This window comes from Clytia hemisphaerica, unplaced genomic scaffold (genome assembly GCF_902728285.1).
Source record: "Clytia hemisphaerica strain Z4C2 unplaced genomic scaffold, Clytia hemisphaerica genome assembly, whole genome shotgun sequence".
NCBI lineage: Eukaryota > Metazoa > Cnidaria > Hydrozoa > Leptothecata > Clytiidae > Clytia > Clytia hemisphaerica.
The window spans coordinates 695,023-709,227 of record NW_027103811.1 but is presented as its reverse complement, the minus strand read 5'-3'; the positions used below and the strand labels follow the sequence as shown (position 1 = coordinate 709,227).

The 14,205-nt window shown below is 36.4% G+C and overlaps 1 protein-coding gene across 1 annotated transcript; it reads left to right on the top strand.

The window, feature by feature from the left end:
- The first annotated feature begins 3,039 nt into the window (after positions 1-3,039).
- Positions 3,040-13,905, top strand: LOC136806597 (stromal cell-derived factor 2-like). Its single transcript, XM_067063189.1, has 7 exons — positions 3,040-3,213; positions 6,595-6,701; positions 9,393-9,475; positions 10,438-10,577; positions 10,863-10,944; positions 12,343-12,445; positions 13,400-13,905. Exons 1-7 carry the CDS (start codon positions 3,144-3,146, stop codon positions 13,427-13,429), a joined length of 615 nt encoding a protein of 204 aa, XP_066919290.1. The 5' UTR covers positions 3,040-3,143; the 3' UTR covers positions 13,430-13,905.
- The last annotated feature ends 300 nt before the right edge of the window (positions 13,906-14,205 follow it).

The window sequence follows — 14,205 nt, the reverse complement described above, 5'->3', positions numbered from 1 at the left end:
CATCGACTGTTCCTCTGTTTTTACGGAAACCAAACTGTGAAGGGCGAAGAAAAGATTCGGTTCTTTCTGTCATTCTCTTGAGGAGTATTCGCAGGAAGACTTTGCTAGGTATCGATATCAATGAAATGGCTCGGTAGTTTTCTGGATTTGACTTACTTCCTTTCTTATGTACTGGGTTTATAAGGGATTTAGACCAGTCTTTCGGTGAGATGGTATCTCTTTCGACTTTTGTGAATATGGCATGGAGCATTCGGACCGTTGGTTCACCACCAGCGATCAGGACCTCGGCAGTGATCTCGTCAACTCCCGGGGCTTTCCTTTTCTTCATTTTCTTTACAGTTTTTCTTACATCCTCTATCGATATCGCTGGGAATGACTCATTCTCGGCTGGATTAGAGACTTCATTGATGGCATCATCTTTGTGTGGAAATTCCTTGTTCAGGTGTGCTTTGAAATGGTCTTCCCATACTTTCAAGACTTGAGCTGGGTCGGTGTGCTTTATGCCGTTTTTATCTTGCATCAGGTTAGGATTAGCACTGCGTTTGTCTTCCAGTTCTCTGACTGTTTTAAAAAGGTTGAACGAGTTATTACGCTGAAGGTCATTTTCCATTTGAACAACTTTTTTCTCAAGATTTTCTTTCTTATGTTTGTTGATGGATTTCTTTACGTCTTTATTAAGTTCTCTATATCTTGCTACGTTTACGGCATTACCATCTTTCAGCAAGGCTAAACGGGCCTTGCGTCTTTCCTCGCACGCTTTTTCAACTTCTTGTGGGAGACCATCAACTTTTCTGTGCTTAACCCGTCCGATCAGTTCTTCAGTTGCTTCATTGGTGACTTGCTTGAACTCATTATAGACGGTGTCAATATCGTTTGTTTCAACAAGCTGAAGTAAGGGTTCGAAGTATCCGCCGATTCTTTGTTGGAAAGCATGGAGCACGTCAGGGTCTTTCAATTTCTCAACATTGAAGCGTTTGGGTAGTGAACGTGACTTCTTGAATTTCGGTGGGGAAAGGTTCAGTTTTGCTCCAACTAAGGAATGATCAGATCCTATATCAGCAGAGTGATATGACCGGCTGTTTTTGAAAATCCTTTTGATGCGAATATCGGTAATAATATAGTCTATCTGGTTTTTGTGGGTTCCGTTCGGTGAGACCCAGGTAAATCGGCGTTTTTCCGGGTGTTTGAATAACGTGTTGGTAATGACAAGATTAGTGTTCAAGCTGAGTGAATGGACATGTACGAAAGTACATTGATGTCTGGCGTCTCAAAAAGCCTCTCAACTCAGAAGTCAACCCTCTCCCTCCTCGTTGGTGTTGACTGGATAACTCAAATCGAGGGCTCTGACGACAGGGCGAGTGTTCGGCGCCCTGTATAAAAACTAACCGTTCACTTGTTGTAGTGGAGAAGAATCGAATGCTTGACAAATCGTCATCGGCCGGTCTACGGAAACCCACCATAGCAACCCAAAGCTGATTTCTACCAACGGTGAGATGGTGACTCTGTAAAATCACTATCAGGATGTCCTTAAGAAAGCTCCTGATTACCCTTTACTTACCTACCCTCATCGAAAAGGCTACCACGTGACAAACTAAAGTACTATCTTTCCCGCGTTTTATAAAAAAAACCGCGAGTCTATAACTAATCCAGCTCATTAGCGATAGCCATTTGAAAAATGGTGGTCAAGGTGCCACGAATTCCGAGTCGCCACTTTTTCACCTTGATGTCTAATAAATGGTATGTCTTTTTATTGAAGGTAGGTAATGGGATGGGGTTTTTTTCCTTGTTTTCTCTGATAAATTCTGAGTATTTAAAAAAAAAGAATGAACAAGTTTGGAGTTGTTAAGGATAAGTTATGATGGATGGAATGTTCTAATTTTGATTTTCGACTTTTTCCACGCAAAAAATCCCGACGAGTGCGCACCCTATCATGGAATAAAAAGATATAGTCAAATCTTGTAGCTGGTCATTTTTCAAATTTTTTTTGCCAGATTCGATTTTCGCATTTCGCCATTTTACCCTACGCAAACGCACGTGAGAAATGGTTGGTAAAGAACTCCTTTTAATCATAACTTCTTTTCCTCTAAATGAATTTTTGTGAAATTTTCAGAAGAGATACATAAAATTGTCATTAATATCATGTTCAAATATCTAAAACATTATCTTTATAAAGGAAAGAAAAAAAATGGCAATGTTTACATTTGTCTAACTTTCCACAGTACAAAAGTGGGCATTTTTACATACCGCCTCTAAGGTGGAGATGGCGAGACTGTTAAACGGTGTATTGATATGTGAGTTACCCCTAATCTCCATAAAATTTGGTGACCACAGCGTGTGTTGTAAAATAATGAAACTCCAAATTATCAGAAATCGTCCATTCAGGCAGGACTGATAAAGCTAAACAGAGTCTTACAGTAGAAGAGCGAACAAAAGTTTAATAGTACATTTAGTAATGAGAAATTTATACCTTCAGGAGTGCTAGCATCAAGTTCCATGTGAAACTTTCTATCAACTTTAAAGAAGGAAATCCTTTTTGTCCTCTACTTCGCAACAAAGGAGCTACAGTTAGGCATCGGTTTCTGAATGTGGACTCCTTATAAATCGCGATGTTTTGGCCGCCTTTGACAGACACTGCCTCAAAATCGGGGCAAAATCAACGACCGTCCCTTGACTTTAAGGCGTCTTCTGAATAAGTATGAGCACCTAGCTGAAAATCCAAGATTTACTTCGTAAACTTTAAAAAGATTCGGTGTAGGTCCTCTCTTTAGCCATTTCTAATGTAATGAACACAAAAAGATGTATCATATTAAAGTTTAATACTTTACCTAGACTACCTGGTTAATATTATTTCTTCCAAAAGAAAATTCACAAAAATATGAGTTTTTTGGCAAAACTTCAGTAAAACTTGGGTAATGTATATTGAACATATGGAGCTGGGATTTTTACTGGGGAAATCATATCGCGCCATGCGGAGTTAATTTTTTCGTCAGGCTAGAAAGCAAAATATCACGGGCTAGCGGGAATTCAATCAATGACCTCTATTGAGTAGCCAATCGATGACGGTCGCGTCTATTTTGTAAACATTAGATTTTCGACGAGTCATTTTTTACTGGATACCCTTTCTCCCTCTCAAATTTTGAATCATGAAGCCTTCAAAGGCTTTTTATTGCATGCTTCAGTTCATTTTGTTACAAATTGTCAGATGTAAAGATGGTAAGTTATTTTATTTCTGCTAGTTTTTAGTCCCTCCATCACGCATCAGTCAGTCCAGTTGAATTCAGCAAAAACGGAATTAAAAAAAACCCTTTTTAACCTTTTTAACTTTTTTGTTCTCATTCAAAATGACCGGTCAGTAATAGGAGAATTAGAGAACCTCTGCCGCCTTACCTGCCTATCGCCCGATGAGATTAACAAATAACGAGTGTGTAACTTGCCGCGCAGAAAAAGTGACGTCAAACGCGCTCGACATACATCGTTTTGCCACTAATTTGGTCTTCTTCGTTCCAGACATTCGCGTTGTGTATTCCACTACAGATTTTTTTCATATTTCGATTTAAAAGCCTACTCTGTGCGAAAGAGAAATTGTGTATTTTTTAATACGCCGTTGACTTTGACTTTGAAGGTTCGGTGTGAAATAATGTGCCATCCCAGAAAATTTTTGTTAACTACCCCTGTCGGACGACGTTAATTTTTTAATTTTTTCTAGCCTCAGAAATAATTTTTATTTTTCCAGTAGGGCGGCAATCTAAAATATGTTCCGTTCGCGTCGCCCGACCAACTCACCTTCAAAACATAAATCCCGAGTCGGACAAGTTGAAAAAATGTCGGAAAAAGTTTTTAATAGCTAAGCACTTCTTTGTACTTTGAATCATCATTCGCTAAAGGCCGGTTTCCACTTGCGCGCGCTACGATCGCACTTTTGGGCTTCAATCCTTTTTGCTTGGAAAAAAGATTACGTCATAAAAATGTAGCGCGCGCTTGAAAAAAAAAATTGAACACATTTCAACTTTTTTCAACCGTTACGTCAGTTCGCGCCAATGGAGTTGCTTCATTTTTCTTTTGACCAATAGCCTGGAAGCTTTGCTCGAAAAAGCGCAATCGAAGCGCGCGCAAGTGGAGACCGGCCCTAAGAGTTTTTGTTACTTACCACATTGAGTCCCGTTTGAGTTTTTTCATGCACCCTTATTGAAATTTTCAAGTCGAAATACGGCGACACGGTAGGGCCAATACCCCCGAGATCCGAAAATAAGGTCCGCTTTTAAGGTTCATACATGCGTTGCGCACATTGAATTTGGTAAATCAAAGATGGCGGCAAGAGATTTTGTTGATTGCCGACTTGATTCTTTGGGATTCATTAGATTTTAAAAACCCGACAAAATCTACTACCGACCGACCGACCGACTGGATTTGAAGTTGTTTTATAACGCGAACAGAACATATTTTAGATAGTCGCCTAGTCAGTGTAGACCTAACTCTTCATACAAAAATTACGGGAAACGCATATTTGGACTTTGGACCCTATGCTGCACTCAAGCACTTGAGCCAAAATCCCGCAAAGGCGGGACAAAAATCAGTTTTTTGAAGTTTGCAAAAGAAACGCCACATACATAGAAGATCTTTCAAATTCAGTATGTGAATAGAGCAGTAAAAAATACAACTTTTCTATTTTTCCTTTTTTTTGCAAAAGTTCTAGGAATGAAAATAAAGGGATAATGATAATTGAATACTAGTATCCATTGATGATCCACGGCACTATCGTAAAGCTAGAATCGCTTCGCGTACTCTTCGCTTGAGAAAATGATTGACAGATTGAAGTTTTTCATCCCCACGGTGTGCGCCGCGTGGGAGCTCGGGCGCTCTGCGAGAGTTCTTGGCTCAATCCTCGGATCCCACTAAAAATGGCAGACTGAGCTGTGATAGATCATTTCGATGGAAGTTGTATGAATGTTTACAAGGCTCTTGACAGAATATTCTTTGTTTTATTGTCAATGATGACAGTGCCGTTATAAATTTTGTTAGATCTGACAAATTGATGTTTGTAAGTGCACTTTATAGTTTTGATTCCCATTGAAGAATCATATTCTGGTTTTCATGTTATTAGATGCTGTTTTAGAGCTTTAGAGCTACGCTTTTAGTGGTGAAAATCCATGTATATACTTTTGCAAAATGCATCAGAAATTCCACTCTTTTTTGCCTTTTTTAATTCAATTGTACATTTTATTCTCTCGCCTTGGAAATTTTAAATTTTGGTGAAAACTTTTGCCCTCAGAAATCCTGTGTCGTCCGCCCCCTTGTTACAGACAAATTCTGGAATGGCCCGATGGTGGCTGAATTTTCGTCCCATGTTTTGTCAGATAGTCCCAAGTTAGACCAGTTGACAGTACACGTGCGTTTGTTATTAAGTTGAAGTTGGTTTGATATTCTATGTTTGATATAAACCTTTTTTCAAAGAGGACGTCCTGTTGAATAATTATGTAGTCCAGCCATAAAAAACAATGATAGAGCCATGCATAATTACTGTATCATGCATATTGTAATAATTATGCATGGTTTTATCATTGTTTTTCTGCTGGACTACATAATTATTCAACAGGGTGGCCTCTTTGAAAAAAGGTCTATTCGATATTCGTTTGATAATCGTTTGATATTCTCAAATTAGCGTTTTGAAGTTTTTGTGACTACTTTTGGAATTGGAAACTATTGGAAGCCAATAGAGTTTATTCTCAAGGGTGTCTGTGCAAAATTTCAGCGCTCTTCGTCGCAGTGTGCTCCCTCTAAAATTGTTAAACTGCAAATTCTAAAATATGCAAATATGACAACTTGGGCTACTGTGAGGGAGAGCGGTTACTTTTTAGTTTGCAAACTATTGGAAGCCAATAGAGTATGTCGCCAAGAGTAATTGTGCAAAATTTGACCGCTCTCCGTAGCAGTGTTCTCCCTCTAAAATTGCTAAAGTGCAAAATCTGAATTATGCGAATATGACAACAGTACTGTGATGGAGAGCGGTCAAATTTGGCACAATTACTCTTGGCAACATACTCTATTGATATTGGCTTCCAATAGTTTGCAAACCCAAAAGTAATCGTAATTTGTTTACAAAACCACGGTACAGATTTGGCGCAATTAAATTGAAGGTTTCTGAAAATAAAACATCAATTTTAAAAGGGGTTACACTCAACTGAGTCTCGTGTTGGCAAAATGAAAAGGATTCTATACCAAACCTGTTAGCTATGTGTAGGTATAGACTTAGAGGAGGTTTAAGGCTATCCTTATCATAAAAATGATGGTAAAACAGATCAAAAGTCAACATACTGGAAATCTTGTATTGATGACGTCATTTAGGTTTTTTAATATGCAAAAAATTGACACTGCAACAGGGACTTTTGTTTTAATTAAAATGTGTCAGTTTAATTTTTCATAAATTCCTTTAGAAGTTTTCTTTTTTTAGGCTAATTATCCTATCTTATGTCTTATAGCCTTTTTGCTAGATATGATGTTATTTTGAATGATTAAAATCTGTAGTTTGCAATCAAATGTCTTTGAGTCATACAAAATAAAACTTTCTCTCTTTTGACTAATGTCCTTCTTTTATAGAATTCCAACATGTGACATGTGGTTCATCATTGAAATTATTTAACAATAGACAAAACATACGATTACATTCTCATGATGTCAAATATGGATCAGGAAGTGGTCAACAGGTATTTTATTTTTTTTAACTACCGTACCATTTGGTCAACAGGTATTTTATTATTTAACTACCAATTTTGCAATTTTTTGACCTGATAACAGATGTCATTCCCAGTCCTTTCAAACAATGTAAGTTTGAGTTTATCGTCCCAGTGATATTCATATTGGGTATAAAGTATAAATTGCTCAACAGGTATTTTATTTTTGGACCTACCCCGGTGGGGTAGAGGTCCTATAAATTAACCGATGTCCGTCCGTTCGTTCGTCTGTTCGTTCGTCCGTCCGTCTGTTACCAGCTTTTCTCAGGATTGGCTCATTAGTTTTTTTTGATTTTTGGCACAATGTTGCAAAATGGTAATGCCCAAAATGTGACGGAGCCCGATTTTCGAAAAAAATTTATTTCCGGCCGAAAATGCCGGAAATATGCCGGAAAAACCGTTTTTTTGGCATTTTCTCAAGATTTCATCATTAGTTTTTTCTGATTTTTTGCACGAAGTGCGTATTAGCAATGCCCAAAACTTGGCCGAGTCCGATTTTTGAGAAAAAATTTTTTCCGGTCGAAAATGCCGGAAATCGCCATTTTTGCAGATTTTCACCGGACTTTTTCCTTATATTTCGTTGTTTTTTCACACAAAAACATTATAAATAGCAATGCCCACGATGAAGCATGGTTCAATCGTCAATAGAACTGAGTTTTGAAGCTGGAACTTTCTAAAAATCGCCGGTGCAACCCATTTTTGCCGGAAAAACGGTATTTCTTGATTTTCTCGAGCTGTACTTTATATTTTTTTATGAAATTTTGCACACTGATGCAAAATGATAATACCTAAAATGTGACGGAGCCCGATTTTGGAAAAAAGATTTTTCCGGCCGAAAATGCCGGAAATATGCCGGAAAAACAGGTTTTTTGGCACTTTCTCGAGATTTTATCATTAGTTTTTTCTGATTTTTTGCTCAAAGATGCGTATTAACAATGCCCAAAACATGGCCGAGTCCGATTTTTGAGAAACATTTTTTTCCGGCCGAAAATACCGGAAATATGCCGGAAAAACTGTTTATTTGGCATTTTCTTGAGATTTTATCATTAGTTTTTTCTGATTTTTTGCTCAAAGATGCGTATTAACAATGCCCAAAACATGGCCGAGTCCGATTTTTGAGAAAAATTTTTTTCCGGCCGAAAATACCGGAAATATGCCGGAAAAACTGTTTATTTGGCATTTTCTTGAGATTTTATCATTAGTTTTTTCTGATTTTTTGCTCAAAGATGCCTAATAACAATGCCCAAAACATGGCCGAGTCCGATTTTTGAGAAAAAAAATTTTCCGCCGGAAAAACTTTTTTTTGGCATTTTCTCGAGATTTTATCATTAGTTTTTGCTCAAAGATGCGTATTAACAATGCCAAAATCATTGCAGAGTCCGATTTTTGAGGAAAAGATTTTTCCGGCCGAAAATGCAGGAAATCGCCGTTTTTGCAGATTTGAATTGGGCTTTTTCCATACATTTCTTTGTTTTTTCACTTAAAAAAATTATTGATAACAATGCCACCATCAAGCATGATTCAATTGTCAATAAAACGTTTGCAATTTTGCAACCGGAACTTTCTATTTCTTTTTTCCCTAAACCCCTCCCCCCCATCAACAATCAATGATGACATTTAATGCATTTTCGCTAAGCGCTATATTTTCTTAATGATTGTTTTTCTCCTTATTGCTATCTAAGTTTCATCATCAGGTAGGTCCATTCAGCATGTTGCTTGTTTTAACTACCATTTGGTCAACAGGTATTTTGTTTTTTAACTACCAATTTTGCAATTTTTTGACCTGATAACAGATGTCATTCCCAGTCCTTTCAAACAATGTGCAGTCCTTACAAATTCAAGATTTGTTTGTTTCGAGCTTATTTGTCAGATTGTTTGTTTTCTGACATCCCTAAAAGTTTCAGCATGGTATGTAAAAAACAATGATGATCTGATCACAGGTTAATGGAAAGCTGTTATCAACATTTATTTTTTATGTAGTTTTATATCACTGTCCCATTTATTCTTTATATGTCTTTCTATATTTATACTAAAGTTTTTTTTGCTAAAATGTTCATCATATTCCTTACAAATTCTGCCGTTTGTCTTAGTTTGATTTTTCTATACATACCAACACAACAAAGCTTCCCTTTTATTCCACTCTTTCTGTCAGACATTTGCCATAAAATGTTAATTTTTTTAAAAGCCTACCTGGAAACCACGCTTGTCATCAACTTTTCTCAGGATTAGCTCGCTATATTTTTTTGATTTTTTGCACAATGATGCAGTGTATTGATTTTTTTCGGTTTGAACTTTTGTACATTTCTTATTCTGGAAATCTCTTTTTTTTCCTATTTTCTTGAGTTTTTATCATTACATCATTTTCTTTCATACAACATCCTTCATAATGGTAATTCATAGGATGTAGCCTGATTTATTTTCATAAAACTGATTGTCGTTGGAACTTTTATTAAAATCACTGTAAAATCCAATTACATTTGGCAAATTTATTTGCACCTTTACTTTCTCTCAAGATTTATTTTGATTTTGGGCTTTTTTTTTTCTTCTTGCTTTTCGTCTTTTTTTGACAGTCTTCATTAGGTAGGTCCCAGCTTGTTTCTTTGAAAAATAGAGACAAGCTAGTTTAAGCATGGTAAAAAATGCATTTCAATTCATTTTTTGTAGTCTGTCACTGGTTCACGAAGTGCTGATGATCAAAACAGTTATTGGATTGTTCGAGGAAGACATGGTCAGAAATGCGATCGAGGGTATAAGAAATATTTGCAATCCTGATGTACAGTGTGTACAGAAAAATGAGAGCATAATTTGTACAAACAAAAAATATTTCATGTATTTTATGCCAGTTAATTTATTTTCAATTTCTCAACTTCATTTCGATTATTCTAAACTTTTATAAAAAATCTGTTTTAATTTTTGCTTCATTGTTTATTTAAGTGAGGTTGAAATAGCGAGATACAAGCTCTTTGTCTAATCAGTAGACATCCAATTCCCAATGTTATTCAAAAAGTTTTTGAAAAGCGAAATCAAGTGACTCAATCATACGAGTTGGGAAGATATGAATTATGTTCTGTTTTTTTCTGTTCACGCTGTACTTAAACTCTTTTAAGTTCGTATTTGTTCGGAGTAGCTTCAGAAAGTTAAAAACCTTTCCCGATTGTACTTGCATTGATATTTTTTTTTCTTGAGGTTAAACTATAAGAACTATAAGACAGACTCATCTCTTTCATAGAGTGCAGTGAACAAAGTCCTGTGTCAAAATAAATCAACAATTTTTAAAATGACATATATCAAAATGCATTTCATGCATCGAGACAAGCGAAAAAGACTGGTGCAAAAACCTTTGAAATACTATCTGAGATTTTATGTCTATTCTAGGAGCGGCTAAAGTCTTCCCATTCAACCCAAAATGACACTACTAAACAGAAATCTCACACTTTTTTTTATAAGAACATCTAAGATTTTTTAAGCCTATGAATATTCTTAACTTTTTGAGTTTTGAAGCCTGAAATTTTGTAAACATATTTTTACTTATTTTCTCCACTTTGTGAGTATTTTTGTCCATTTAGTTAGGTGTCAAATTGTCCACAAAGCCTTAATGTTCTTAACTTGTTCTTAAGCTTTTAGCCATCAAAGCCTTATGTTCTTATATAGTTTGTTCTCAGCAAAAAATGTGTATCAATCTTTCACTTTATCGATTTTGTGTCCTTAGAACCGTCATAAAATGTGGAGATAAGATTCGCTTGCAACATTTGGCAACCAAACGTAATTTACACAGTCATTTCTTCCAAAGTCCTATCACGCATAACCAAGAAGTCAGCGCTTTTGGAGAGGGAGGAGATGGAGATTCCGGTGAGTTGGATTCTAGTCTTGCTTTCAACATTTCATATAATTTGCCAACGAAGGTCAAATCGAGTTGTATTAGATTTTACAAATCTTTTAGAAATCAACTTCAATGTTTGTGTTTGCATAACGTCACTCATGGGTCTAGCATATAGAGGGTCTTTACCCTTGTAACATGCTTATTGATGCTTACTGATAGCCCTATCCGTGACATCTTTAAAGCCTGGGGTACATGGGCACGAAATTAAAGTGTTGAAGTTTATTTTAACAAAACAATGCATTTGTTTTCACCAGGTGATGACTGGGAAGTCAAATGCAGTACCAAAAATTGGAATCGAAACGATAAAATCAGATTCAAACACGCCGATACTGGAAGGTGAGTCACCGTTAATTTGTTTTGGTTAAAGAGATAATCAGATTTGCACGAGTGAAAGGGATAATCAGATGGTTTTAGTTTTTAAGCGTACCTGTTCCTTCTATCTGCCGAGAGTGCTCGATGATATCAGAGCAGCTTGTTCAAATTAAAAGAAAGAGACTTTGATTTATTATTATGGACGATAATCATCAGCTAAAATCGAAATGCAGCTAAAAGGCTGATTTAGCTGATGATTTGTCGTCCATACGGGCGGCATGAAACTTAAAGTTCTAAATAATAAACCAAAGTCTCTTTTTTTTATTTTAAGTATACCTGTTCTTATACATTGAAAATGTGATTCCCCAAGTAGTTTTGTCAACTGACGAGTCTGTGTCAGGATATTCCACTTTAAAATTTCGAACTCTAAGCTCTTTCCAACTCGAGAGGTGGGCGAGAGTTCCCACTGGCAACCATCTGATTATCCCTTTAAAGAAACTTTCGATTTCTGCAGGCTTGATTCATAGAGACTTTATTGTGCATTCAACTTTTTCTTATATTTCGCACCAGAACTTCCCTTATTCCAATTTTTCAGTTGTCTCTTTAATTTGGAAAATCTTACAAATACTCGACGGAATTCTACTCGAATATGAAGATAATTTGTTCTTGAAGATCAGGGTTAGAATTGGGCTTTTCCAGAAAAAAAACCGTATACCCCCTGTTGAGGAGGTCCATCCCTATGTGGCTGGAAATGCTGTAAGCCCCTGGAATTCCAGGCAATTTCAGGTTCAAACCCCTCTGGAATTCTGAATTTTAGTAGGATTTAAAAAGCTACCCCATAGTTCGTCCTCCTTTCTTAAGGGGAGGATGACACCTTCCAAAAAAATGAAGAAGGGTTGATTCATATTTTCATGAAAAGTGGGGGGGGGGGGGTAGCAAGGAAGGGGGGCTTACATATATATTGTAGATTATTTTCAAGCACTTTTATGGAATTTGGTCTTCATGAATGGAAGTAGTCTGAGTGAAAAAGAAGAAAGAAGTTTATTATTTGGCTTTCTCTCTCTAAAGATATCGCACATATATTTATTAGCTATTTTTGTCCAAAATCCTTGGGGGTAGGCATTCTTAAAGGTTGGGGGATACCAAGAAGGGGAGGGGGTCAGACCCTTTTCCGCACTATGTACACCCATGGAATTTCAGTTATTTTTGACAGATTTTGTATCCCCCTACGGAATTCCGCCACATATCAAACCTTACCCCCTTGGAACGGAAATGAACAGGGGTTATATGGTTTTTTTCTGGAAAAGCCCATTCTCTCTATCTTTAAAGAAAATAAAACTCAAACGGGAACACTTATTTATATAAAAATAAAACCTTTAAGGAGATATTCGAGTTAAAGAGGATCTATTGTTCATTCTTTAGATATTTACATGCATCGTCGGATCAGTACGGTCGACCTATTGCCGGACAACACGAGATCTGTGCATATCACAATGAAGATGCTGCTAATCTCTGGGTTGCTCAGGTATGAAGGATCATGGAAGATCAAAGCTCACTTCTCCTTTTCTCGAGAGCTTTCTTTTCACCCTGTAGAAATATCTTAAAAATCTTTGATGTGATATAGCTATAAACAAACGAATTTTTCAAAATTTGTGCTCACGTGGCGCGGGAGAGGAGATGGTTTTGTTCTTTATTTTGTTTAATAATGTCGTGTAAGCAGATGATAGGAGATACGTAAAATGATATCGTTTACGAATTAGTAGGGTGGGGGGGGGGTTCAGCTTCCATTTGATTGTTTTTTTATATAACAACTATTTAAGGGATGCCCACTAGGCTACGTCATATCTTCCTCCGTTCGAGCGTAAAACTCCTGCTCAAGGCCTAAAAGCCTGGAGCTGTCTATTGTGTAGACCCACAGGCTAGAGAGACTCATATTTCGCAGTGACACAAATAAAAAGCGATAGTTAAGCTTACTTAGATATTGTTGAAGGCTTTCTTCTTGACCTCGTTTGTACTTTGCCACCGCAAAAGGTGTTTAGATATTACGACGGGTTACCTGATAAAGCGCCTTCCCTGCTAGTTAGAGTTCCGGAGGTTTTACACCCGGACTATTCTTATTCCATTTAGAAAAATATTTACACAATAAATTGAAGTTGAGACTCGAATTGTTTGATACTCAAAGTTTCACGCAACTTTTCGTAACGATCTTCAGTCAAAAATTCTATATTCAAACAATTCTAATCTCAACTTCAATTTATTATGTAAAATGCTTCCTCCGGGCCAAGAAGATATAAACAACTGAAAAAGTAGAAAAATATTTATAAATTTTTCTTTAATGCTCCTTTTCAATTATTTCCACTAAAGGCATTATATTCCAACACCCTTCCTTGCCTAGGCTGTTAAACACACATCGCCTAATTCAGATAAAATTGTTGTTTTTAAACTTTAGTCATTTCTATTTTATCAATTTCTATTTCAGGCTGGAGTTTACATCAAAGCCAAGAAGTGAGACTTGTAATGGAGAGATGATCCAAAAATTTCCATATAGATAGAAACTTTTTTTCAAATTTTATGATATTTATATTGTTGGCTAGGTCTTATAAATGACAAGCGGACTTTTGTTGCTTCATGTACGAGGTCGAGTATGTCCGCCTAGGAAGTTTCTTTTGCTCATGAGCAGGATTTTTGATACCCTTTAAAAGAAATGCAAGTCGTGGGCAATTTTAAGTCGAGGTATAATCTATATATCTATAATCTTCCCCGACCAGTTTTTTGTTTTGTGGTAACACGCAGATTTGGTGGAGTAATAAAGCCTCAAAATTTCTAATGTCTGTTTATGTCTGACATTGGAATGTGGGACCAAGATGGGATATTTGAATTTACTTTATGTTATTTTTTCGTTCCCCATAATTTTTATGTTTTTTTTCTGCGATGTATTTTGTATTCACGTTTTTAGTATTCGATCAATAAAATTTCGAAATTGTACTTCTTGATAGTTGATCAAGTCTCATTAATTGCCATCACTCCGTAACTTAGACTAAACATAATCGACCGCCGGAGGCGGTTTCTTTCATAGTGGTACGCTAATCTCGTTTTGCCTTGGCTCGTTACTTTGTCTGCCATTTACTTTCGGTTTTTTTAACTAGATTACCCAGGTGTTTCTCTTCTTTTTCCTTGAATGTCTTTTATTCGGAATCGAATAATCGAGACATGAAAAATGACTATATTGTAATCTGTTTTCAATGAATAATCTAAAATGTACTGGAGATGACATGTAGGCGTTAA

Coding starts and splice junctions, on each gene's coding strand:
- LOC136806597 (XM_067063189.1), top strand. CDS start 3,144: ATGAAGCCTTCAAAGGCTTTTTATTGCATGCTTCAGTTCATTTTGTTA. Junction 3,214..6,594: donor AATTGTCAGATGTAAAGATG/GTAAGTTATTTT, acceptor CTTCTTTTATAG/AATTCCAACATGTGACATGT. Junction 12,446..13,399: donor CTAATCTCTGGGTTGCTCAG/GTATGAAGGATC, acceptor TTTCTATTTCAG/GCTGGAGTTTACATCAAAGC.